At 43.7% G+C, this 11,427-nt stretch overlaps 1 protein-coding gene across 2 annotated transcripts in view; it reads right to left on the bottom strand.

Annotated features, from left to right (window-relative positions):
* Window positions 1-10,346, bottom strand: part of LOC133004555 (PDZ domain-containing protein 4-like) — a 15,861-nt gene extending 5,515 nt beyond the window's left edge. The window contains exons 1-6 of one of the 2 annotated variants that reach the window (XM_061074019.1): window positions 10,287-10,346; window positions 2,346-2,393; window positions 1,668-1,978; window positions 1,469-1,556; window positions 1,285-1,383; window positions 1,131-1,193 (exon numbers count right to left, since the gene is read on the bottom strand). In XM_061074019.1, coding sequence (XP_060930002.1) covers window positions 1,131-1,193; window positions 1,285-1,383; window positions 1,469-1,556; window positions 1,668-1,978; window positions 2,346-2,393; window positions 10,287-10,346 — 669 coding nt within the window. The remainder of the gene's footprint in view (window positions 1-1,130; window positions 1,194-1,284; window positions 1,384-1,468; window positions 1,557-1,667; window positions 1,979-2,345; window positions 2,394-10,286) is intronic. The other variant, XM_061074020.1, reaches the window with a different exon arrangement.
* Window positions 10,347-11,427: the final 1,081 nt, after the last annotated feature.

Below are 11,427 nucleotides of genomic sequence, written 5' to 3' on the forward strand. Positions count from 1 at the left end.
CTCATTTCAGGAAATAGTTTTTCTTTAGAATTGCTGTTAAGCTGAATAAAGCTCGGTAATGATTTCTTTTCACTTATGAATGAATTCAGAATAAATGCTGCGCTATAAGAAATGTCGTGGAATGAGGAAGCATTAGACGTGACTCCAGCTCTGTTGTAGGTCAGATTTAATCTAAGACTTCAGTTTCATGCGTAACCAGACGAAAAGTAAAACAGTAATAGTTGTAACAAGAGTTTTGTTGGTTTAACTGTTTTCTTGAAGAGTAACACAACTTTACTAATGATAACAATGCTTTCATTGAGCTTATAGAAGGTCTGTAATGTCCAAAAAGACACCTTCTCTCATTCTATGACGTATATACAGATGATTCTCAGTTATATGTGACATTCAAACCCTCAGATTCAAGCAATCAAACAACTATCTCTCTATTTAAATCCTGAATGTCCTAAATTTCAATGTTGACACGTCTACGTTCAATCTGTTTTAATCCAACCTGCTTTGATCTGTTTAGAGCCGACTGTGAGGAATCTTTGCACTATTTGACTTAAAACTCAAATTTTATGCACACGTGAAAAATACGTTTCTGCCCTGTTTCATAAGCCTTGTTTGTATTAATTGCAGATGTGCAAAAAGTTGTACATGCTTTTATAAATTCTGGCCTTGACTGCTATAATGCACTTTACTCAGGTATCAGCCCGAGCTCCCTCCATCACTGGGACAAAATGGCAGAACCACGTGACTCCTGTGTTCACCTCCCTCCAGTGTTAAATGTTGTATCGATTATAAAATTCCATTGCTCACTTTTAAGGCCTTAAATGACCTTGCACCCAAATCCCTTTCAGGACCATTGACCTGCTGCGAGCCCTCTCGACTGCTAAGATCTGCAGATTAGAGCCAGGCTGGTTCCTCCAGGTGTCACCTTGTAACAAAGGGCGACTGAGCCTTTGTTATCAGAGTCTCCACATTATGAAATCACTCCCCACTGAACGTAGACAGACTAATTCTCGAGCTTCTTTTAAATCCCTTTTCAAAAGCTTTGGAAAATGACTGACCTTGGCTCTGATAGATAGATAGATTTATATATTAATATTTGATTGTTCTATTTATTATTATGTATGCTCCTGCTTCACCTGCAGTATTCTGTCTCCCTTGCGGATGCGGCCGTCCATCGCAGCGATACTGTTCGGGTTCACCTGGAAATAACAAAAAAAAGGGATTTGTGTTGGAGAATCAAAATAGTGGAAATATGTTTTAGAGACTTTCATTTGAACACGCTGCCTTCACCTCTCCCACGTATATCCCCAGGTCCTCCTCGTCATCGGTCCTGTAACACACCGTCAGCCCGAGTTTGTCCTGCTGACGGAACTTACACAGCTCCACCTCCTGGTGCAGGTGGAGAGAAGGAGGAGAGGAGGTCAGACAGAGAACAGTGGGGATGGTAGAGTTCGAGTCACTGAGGGGATCTCACCTCATACTCCAGCTCGTCCTGCCTGTCCACTTCGTGCTGAGCGATATCGAAGTAGTCGGTGGGGTCATAGTACACGGGCTCGATGAAGCTGAGGACGAGAGGACACAACGGTTGGGAAGCTAAAGATCCTGAATGACATGGAGCTCTAGAACCAAACCAGCAGATGAGCTCTGGTCTGACTCCGGCCTGTTCTACTCACAGTTCATTGAGTAGATAAGGCTCCAGTAGGGGAGGTAGCGGCGGCGATGGCGGAGGATCGGGCGGGGGTGGAGCGCCACAGGGATGCTGGCTGCTCTTTCCCAGGGTCAACATATGCTGGAAGCTGATGTCTGTCTGTGTGCAGCTGTCCACACAGTCGGCCATGCCCATGGTCAGAGGCACCAGCCCCCCAGGAGCTCCCGCCAGATTCGCCCGTCTGCGAGCCCCCCGCCGCAGGATGTTGGACAGCACAGGGTCCCGCATGTCCAGGGTGGGGTCACCGGAAAGACGGGAGAGCTCCTTCCCGTTCAGCTGGAAGAGAACAAATATAGTAAAGGGGAGTTGGAGGAGGAGAGGAAGAGGAAAGGAAGAAGAGGAAGAGTGGTTTAAAATGAATGGCTACTAAACTACAAACTACTGAAGAGGAGGAACAGAAAGGTGCAGAAGAAGAAGTTTCCTCAGACAGACGAAGAGGAGGGAGAACTACAGCTACACAACTAAAATAAAGAACATCAGTCAGCAGAGAACGACAACAATCAGTTGATCAGACGTGTGAGTTCATTTAAAGCCTGATGTGTTTTCTACTGAGACACAGAACCCCGTGAAAGGAAAAGGGGGGGTTAATAGAAAAGGGTTTTTTAACGCCACATCACATCGAGCAGCAGAGAGCTGTGAAGACCTTTAATCGACCGTCAGCGCCGAGCGAGCACAGCGTGTCGTGACCCTTCTGTGGAGAGAGAGCGGGAAAACAGTGGCGTCGGAAATGAATTAAAACTGTGAGCGCTGTGAACTTTTCTTTATAAAGGAACGGGACCTGAGAGGAAAGAGGAAAAGCACTTATTCCAGTTAATATAGTCACAGAGATAATAATAAAAATTGTATTTCCCTTTGTAGGTTGGTTTTCAGCGCTCGCGTCTCCCCGGGAGCTTCCCCAGCAAAACACTCTTATCTTTCTTTTGTTTGAATTAGAAATGCTGCCTTTTTTTTTTTCTGCAGATACATTTAAATAGCAAAATGTATTTATATTCCAGAGAGGACTCACTTTGAGAGAGCTTCACTAGGAATGACTGTAATGTCATTTGTGCTGGGATTTCACACTTTCAGACATTTGGATTGTGTGAAATAAAACAAGTTGAGACATGTACAGTAGATGTTAAATTTGTTATTTCTCCCTCCCTCTCCCCCTCCGGAGCCCGACAGTTAATTTAAAAGCTTCTGAAATATGCAGTGGGACTGTCAAGGTGCATGACAAGAATTCACATCACTGTTGGTTTGAAGAACGAGAGTATTAAAAATGAGGGGAATTGTTGAGAAATGAATCTGATGAAGAAATCTAAATAATGTCTGTTGTTCGACCTCCGGGGCGACTGAAGCTGAAACAGTCCTGGACTTTCAGAGTGAAGATTAATTCAGTGGCCTCATTAAAGCTGTTTTTTAATTTGTTGGGTAATTTCAGCTCCACTTTATGCATCTCATGTAGGCTATTACCCAACATTAATAATGTTTTTAAAAGTCCTTAAACACCCCCAAAAAAAAGGAAATTATTACTTTTTATCATGCGTAGATTGAATATTTTCCCTCCTGATGATTAGAGGAGTCTTTGGGGAATCTGCCGCTACCCTTAGAAAAACAAGTGTGCTTAACATGGTTGAAAAATTATCCTTCAGACACACTATTTATCTCCGTGACCTGAATCTGTGCTGATTAATAAATGAGAAGCACAAACTGGTTTAACTACAGACCCGGTGGCCTCAGCTGTACTTTGAGTTTATCAGATAATGTTAGTACACGACAGTGTTAAGAGATTTCGAGAGTAAAGTTTTAATATCGTACGAATAAAGTCGAAGGTAATATAGTGGGAATTCTAAGATAGTGGAGGAGGAAATGAAAAGAATCAGGGAGACTGGTTCAAGATTCAGATCCAGAGGGAGAGAAAATTATTTCCTCAATCATATTATGACTTTTTTAAAGTACCATGACTTTTTTCTTGCTAAATTGCGACTTTCTTCTCAAATGCAACTTTCTTCTTAAAACACATTTCTTGAAATCTCAGAATTTTCTCCGTCACTTTGTCCCTAATACTCTCTCGTATGTTAACACACTGAACTAATAGACGGGAGGGAAGTGAGCAGCATAGACTCCATGCTATTAAATCATTGTCACTATATTTATAGCTGATTAGAGTTGAATACCCTTTTAATACAATGTAAAACTAGTTCAATACCCAATATATCAGCCAAAGAACTCAAATGGATATTATATTATAGCTATTCATTATTATATCTATATAAATTTCAAATACTCCCCAGCGGTAAAATACAATAATTCAGAGTAAAATAACATTAATTATTTAAATTTATACAGGCTGAACCCTGCCAGAGGCAAAAAAACAGGGAAACTGATTAAATTAAAATGATTCATTAATTAAAAATTGAGCTTTGTAGCCACTGTAGATAGCAGGAGTCAAGGTGTTTGATCCACAGTGGGTCTGCTACTGAAACTCCATGAAACAGTCAAGTCATGGACGCTGTCATATCCTGTATATGAACATTATACACAGGATATGACAGAGTCCATCCTCAGATCCCGAAATCAGATCAGGAAAAACCTAAAGAATAAACTATAATGGGAAAAATATGGAACCAACAATGAGAAAAGGATTGAAAGATTTGAGCAATCTCCTGTGTGGAACATCTGCATTAATTGATCAAATATTCAAGATTTAAAAAATAAAAAACCTGTAGAAACGCTGCACTCCCATAATAAACCTTCTCTCTCTATTTGGTGTGATTTCATTCCCTGAGAGACTGAGAGCAACATGGTTTCTATGAGAGCGACCGAGCCAGACGCTCTTTGTGGAGTCTCATTCATGTCGCTGACCTTGGCTGTCTCCACATCTCTCTCGTTCTCCGCCCTCCCTCAGTCTCCCGCTCCCTCTCTCTCTGCTGGTCCCCTCCCAGTAATTGCATGTCAAATCAATGGTCCCCAGTGCAGCCAGGGACAGAAACACGTTTATTTCTTATTTTATTTTTCTTCATGTTTGGTTCTCTCACCACAACCCTCTCCACCTATAGTCCATCTTTCCTCAGTTTGTGTTTCCATGCTCACATCCCTTCCTGTTCTCTTTCCCTCCGTCTGCCCGTGTTCACTCCTTCTTTCTATCTCTCTCTCTCTCTCCCGTTCGCTTCACACTCTGTCGTTCTTCGGCCGTGCTGCCTCAGCACTTCTGTCGGCCCCTGTCCCTTCCCCGGAGATGAAAACGTGCAGTTCTCTATTTCCATCTCTTTCAGGCGCTCCATCTCCTGGTGTGAGCGCGTCTCTCCTCACACTGTAATGTCCCTCCATAAATCTATCTGTCTCTCTTAATGAGCTCCTTCTCCTGCAGAGGAATGAGGTGTTTCCTCTCTGTTGGGCCTGTGAGCGGAGAAGGAATTAACACTTTGTGTAGTTTGCATGTTCGATGGAAGGGAAACAAACCTCGACACACCTCGGCAAAGAGCGTTTTGATATATCAGCGCTTTTAACCAAGCTCTGCAGGATCAGAGACGGGTTCATAGAAAACTGCTCCACGAGGTCATGAGTGACAGGTATGAATACTGAGAGGGTGATGGAAGGGGGGGCTTCTCATTCATTATCAATGAGAGGTGCTTTGAAGATGACTTCATGCCGGGTAATGGTTGTTGTTGTGCATTGGACGGCTCTCCGGCTCGGACTTGATGGAGAATGGATTCCACTCGTACACGTGCTGTTCTCTATTATCTCCGGGTTAGTAGGTCATTCTACACAAGCGCCCCCCCCCCCCTACTCACACACACACACACCCTCACTCCAAATGTTTGGGTTGAAAATTACAGGTGAAATCTTGAAGAAATGCTGAAGCCTTGAAATTCGCAGCAGGGGTTCTGGGCGGTGGCGGCTGTAGGAGCTGAGGGTGGGGTGGGGTGGGGGGGTGTGGGGAGGGAGAGGTGGTACAGAGATGAAAGAGATGCAAAAAAAAAAAACAGTTCAAAGTGTAGAGAGAGAGAGAAACCAAAGGAGGAGAGACACCGGAGGAGTGGGGAGGGGGGGTAATGATGCAGGAGAAATGTGGAAAACAAGCTTTCGAGGAATCGTTGTGTGAATGCAAATAGGGAGCGAGCCCGGTCTCTGGGTTCAGCACTCGTATGTAAACACACACAATGGAATGTGGAATTAAGATGTTGATGCATAATTAGCTTTTATCTGAAAATCCGCCGAGGATCAAATTACTGCTCCGCACGGCAGAGAGAGGAGAGAAGTCAGGGAAGGTGAGGTCTCACTCTGCGTTCATCACGTACACATGATCCCACAGAAACAAACCAACAAACCACAAGGTTAATCTGGAGTCTTATTCTTCTTCTTCTTATTCCTCCCAGGAGTTTTTCTCAAGCTTCACACGGTAGAACCTCCACACACACACACACACATTGAATTCCACTTGTCCGGTAATTGATTCCTCTCATCTCCTTTGCTTTGAAGGCCGGAGAAGTCACATCCTCAGAAAAAATCTATTATTCTGGAGACGGGGGTTGAACCCACTCAGATGATAATCCCCCGTTGTCTGATACCGCCGGGCTCATTTGAATATACAGGCAAGGGAGAGGTCGGCCAATTTTGAACTGATCACAGTGGGAAGATATTGATTTTAAAAAGGCAGCGCGGAGGCCGATGGGGATGATGTTAACAAGTCTCTGTGGGAGTATGGAGATTAACGAAATGCAAGATTTGGCAATAAATTCATCATTCATGTGTCCAGAGCTCTTGTTGTGGTGATGATGGGAACTCGAGCAAGGTGGAGGAAAGATTATGTGGAAGATTTTAAGAAACGTGTCCTAGACTGTTTGACCTCACAACAACGCCCTCCACCCTCTGTCCTCTGCCACGCCTGAGATATTAAATGATTGATGAGAGAAACGTCTGAAGGATCAGGAACCCGAACATGCTTACACCCAGATTGTGTGTGTGATGAATGAGCAGCTGCAGAAGGCACAAAGTCACACAATGCTTATCTAGTCTGTTGCTGGAGAACTCTCTCACCTTCCCGAACAGAGCTGCCTTCTGCTTTCAAGCACCACATGTTTGGAAAGAGCTTCAAGACGTCCTAATCTTATCATTATCATCGTATTAAAATCTGTTTTCATATAACAATGTTTCTACCATGTGGCTTTTATTTTCTATAATTCATACAATATGTGTTTCTATGCAGGTTCTTTGTTTTAAAATTGGTTTGTTGTGTTTTTGTTTGTTTGTGTGTGTTATTTGTCCCGGCTTGTATTTATATTTCAAACTTGACAAGGAATCCATCACACAAGAAATACTGTAACTCAGTGGAACATTTGTTTCAAATTTTAAATCCTCCAACATAAACATAAAGTCTTCACTAGAAGTAGAGGTAAAATCCTACTTAAATAAAGAACAGGATCATATCAAACAAATGAACGTCACATTTAGAAATTTCATATCACTTTTCTGCTTTAACATTCATCATTAAGGATGAATAACAAAATAAATAGAAAAATTTAAAATGTTTCTCCTGGGAAGCAACTACATAACATAAGAGAGGTATAGAATAAACAAAATAGTAATCATAGGAACAGATGATAGTATAATGCAGTCTAATATTTCTGAAACACATAATACAAGTTACAGTGCAATGTGTAATCACATAATATTTTACCAGGGTGTATTATTTTGTCCACCTTCTGTGTGTGTTCCATTCAAGCACACACACACACACAAACACACATAGACACAGACACACACACACACACACACACACACACACACACACACACACACACACACACACACACACACACACACACACACACACACACACACACACACACACACACACACACACACAGCCTGCTAATATCTCCTGATCATCGGTTTGTATCGATCGTCATCTTTTTTTCGGCCATGAATATATTCCTTTAGTGTCACTGTGAGTAAAGGCATATGAGGTTTGTTTAATGACGCCGGTTGCCATGGAAACAGCCTCCTGCTTTACAGTGACGGGGTAGAGGAAAAAAGAAGGGAGCGGCTGAAGGGCTCGGGGGGGCAGGGGTTTACTGCATGAGTGTGTGTGTGTATATGTGTGTATATGTGTGTAGGTCAGGTGTATTCTGCTAAACGTATGTAGAACGCTCGGCTCAGGGTAACGTGCACAGCGGCTCCACAGCCGAGCGAGTGATTCATCCTGCAAACAACAATATGTGATTTTTTAAATGGTTCCTATAGGAGTCTGATCAGAAACATACCGATGGGTGTGTTCCCGGCACCAGTGTGTGTGAGGCAGAGGCCCGATGTATAATGCATGAGTCTTATTCCTTTAGCAAGAGAAAGCAAGTGTTTGATATTGTTCAATTTAACAGCCATGGTTTTTCCAGCCCTGATCCAGTTTAAAGCTCTAAATGCTGCTTTTATTGTTTAGAGCCAGACACAGTTACTGCCTTTTAATTTGAAGGTGTAAATTCTAAGGTAAACACCTCGAAAGGGAAAATACAGAATCTGGGAAGCAGCTGATATGAAGCAGGAGATGAGATTATGTCCTTGTTTTTTTTTTTTTTTATGATTGACCACCTCTATGTTCTGCTTGGTGTGATGTTTCGATTAATGGACAATCTGCACAGCAAGAATCTCTATGTTTCTAATCATGTTCACATAATAACTCAGATTTCATTATGTGGACCAAACAGCATGTTACCTCTCAGCTGCTTCTCATATTTGGACCTTTTGTTTAAACATGTTTTTAGCCTCTTATCATCTCTTTCTTTTTAAATGAGACTATATCCTCGAGTTGATATCTCACAGCCAAGAGCTCTGGCTCCGCTTCGCTGCTCCATCTGTGTTTGTTCCCTCTGATTCCTCTGTGTTGTTCCAGGCCCCTCTGACCACAGTGTGATGCCGACTTGCTGCTTCACCACAGAACAGCTTCACAATCAAATCCCACCACACATCCCCCTCCTTCCCACCACACCTGTCTGGAAGCTGCGAGAGATACAGACGACCTCACGTCGCCACGACAACGGAATCATTTGATTCCCACTTTGAAAGACGTTGACCTGCATGCGGTCGGTGTGGTCACAGCCGCCCCTTGTTAGATAAGGTCACCGATTATGGTATTACGGCTCTGCTCCGGTTGTATGATCACACCCCGGAGTGCCCCCATCAACCTCATCCCTCCTTCCTTTTCTTGCGCTCCACCTTCGGGGGTTTGTGAAGTCATTCAAACCTTTCTATTTACTCCTGCTCTGTGAAGCGCTCAAATCAATTACCTCTGATATCGGAGGGCAAACAACAGAAAGAGGGAGTGGAAGAAAGAAAAGCAGCTTGACTCTCTCCCTCCCTCTTTCATTTGGACTCTCAGCTGGATTCATTACCGAGCCTCCACACAGGTCCAGTCTCTCTCCATGCTCTCTCTCTCTTGGCATCGCCTCTGGCACCAGATGAGGCTTCACGTTAACCAGGCCCAGACGTGCACCAGAGACCCAGCTGTGGCTCCTGGTCCCACAGATCCTTAAAGTGTTGCACAGTTAACCCACGAGTGATGAGAGCATCCCTCATGCTTATTAAGCACGGGCCTTCTCTTCTCGGTCACCGCCTGTATCATGAAGTCACAGAGCACGAGCTTCCTCAGGCCCGGCGCAGCCAGATGAGCTTACTCACGTACAGTCTGTGGTCCCAGTTGGCAGGTGGTACTGAGGCTGTAACCGTGGCAACGCCTCTCTCTCTCCCATAACACTTTAGCCCAGCTATAACAACCCATCCATCCTGCTGCCTCCGAGGCTCTGCACCACTCCACTCCCCGCACGCCGGCGAGTATCGCTCCATTTTATCTAATCTCGCTCGGCTCTCTTCACTCTGATCATGGTAATCACCGCAAAGTGTCATTATGATAATTATCAGTATTATCCTCCCTAAATGACTCGTTCAATACAGCAATTAATAAGCTTGTTAAAGCAGGACCAGGGCTGACGTTTTTAGGAAATGGAACAAAGATCTGACACAAAAGGTAGATTTGTTTGCAGAGGTGAGATGCGTCACATGATCTGGAGCATATATCAATAAGCTTATATTAAACCCAACAGTCAAGTTTAATGTATTGAGTCGGTTGCTTCACTTAATTCATCATTCATATTATTATTATTATTATTATTTCATGTTATTGCCAGCTTTCTAATTACCCTATCATAATGTTTAAACTTTAATTACATTTTTAATTTGAACTTAATTACCTTATAAAGATGATTATGATTATGATGGGATTTCCAGCAATACAAGTAACTGTGTTCGATTGATGCAAAAATGTACTAGGGAGTAAAAACTGGTTAATAGATGTTTGTGGATGTTTTGGGGTTAAATGAGTTTGTCAACATCAAGAGGTTGTGTTGCAAAAATAATCACCCACGATTATTTTGATGTTTTGGATTCTCTTCATCCAGCAGCGTCACTGGGCCACAGCCAGAGAGAATAACAAAGAATAGTTTTCGGGAGGAGACACAAAGGGATTGCTTTTGCTTGAAGACTTAAAGACAGAAAAGAAGAACATCTGAGACACAGAGAGAGAGAAAAGGAAGAGCGGAGGCTGAGTTCTCACCTGGAACATGACCCTGTACTGCTCCTCGGGCTTTTGCACCACACACATGTTGCAGCCCATCGTGACTCTTGACCGTGCCGGTCCACAACCAGCTCCCGATGACCAGGTCTCACACCGGGACTCTCTCTACCGGGGTCTTTGTCTGTGCAGTGGAGAGTGAGAGCCCCACCCTCATTCGCGAGGGGTTGTGGAGAGCTACACTTCTTCTCCTCAGAGGAACACGCAGCTCATCCCTGCTGCCGGAGGTGGATTCACAGTTTAATTGGTTGCGTCACTCTTCGTCCTTCTCTCGGTCACAATTCAAGGGTTATAATCCAGAGTCCATTCAGAGGTGGAGATACTTGTGGAGCTGCGAGTTTGTTTGTTTCTCTCTCCATTGTGGGAAAAAAAACTTTTAAGTCCATGTGCTTTTTTGTAGATCATCCAGCTTCACTTCAGTCTTTGAACCGTTTCATAAAAAGATGATCTGGGAAGTGGAGCTAGAGAAACGATGAGTCCTGCCGCTTTGTGCTTGTGTCATGAAATCGATGAGGAAGACAAATCGAATGTGCACAGTCTGGTGACTTGTCAAAAGAAATCAGACAGTCACCCTGGGCTGCCCGGCCTGGTTTTGCTCTTTAACGTTGAGATCTTCAGGATAGAGCAGGTTCTCCCAGAAGAACTCTAGCTGAACTCCTTCATGTTGCTTTTGGCTTTTTCTGACTCACATCACTGAACCTCCTCACGTTCAGCAATGCTCTTTGAACAAGTTCTCTGCAAAACAATGCAGCGATCAAAGGACTCGCCCCAGTCCTGTTTTTACTCCTGCTTCCCTCACTCCCACACAGAGCTTCCCACCTACTGCTGTCCAGGATTGCTGAAGGATTTGTGAGTGTGTGAGTCTGTGTGTGTGTGTGTGCTGTGATAACCTCTCCTCCTGAAATCCCTCAGTCAGGACCCTCCTCCTCAGCTCTCCACTTAAGTATCAATGCATTGTTAAAAAATAATTTCCTAATACGACTCTCCACGTGGCGAGGTGGGACCTAGGGTTTAGGGTTAGCCGGATCTTTAAGCCCTGGCTGTGCCGCTAAGATAAGCCGTGTGCCAGGGATGCAATTCCAAACTACGTGAACACCTGCACATGCATCAAAAACAGGCTGCA

Source organism: Limanda limanda, chromosome 7, assembly GCF_963576545.1.
Source record: "Limanda limanda chromosome 7, fLimLim1.1, whole genome shotgun sequence".
Lineage (NCBI taxonomy): Eukaryota > Metazoa > Chordata > Actinopteri > Pleuronectiformes > Pleuronectidae > Limanda > Limanda limanda.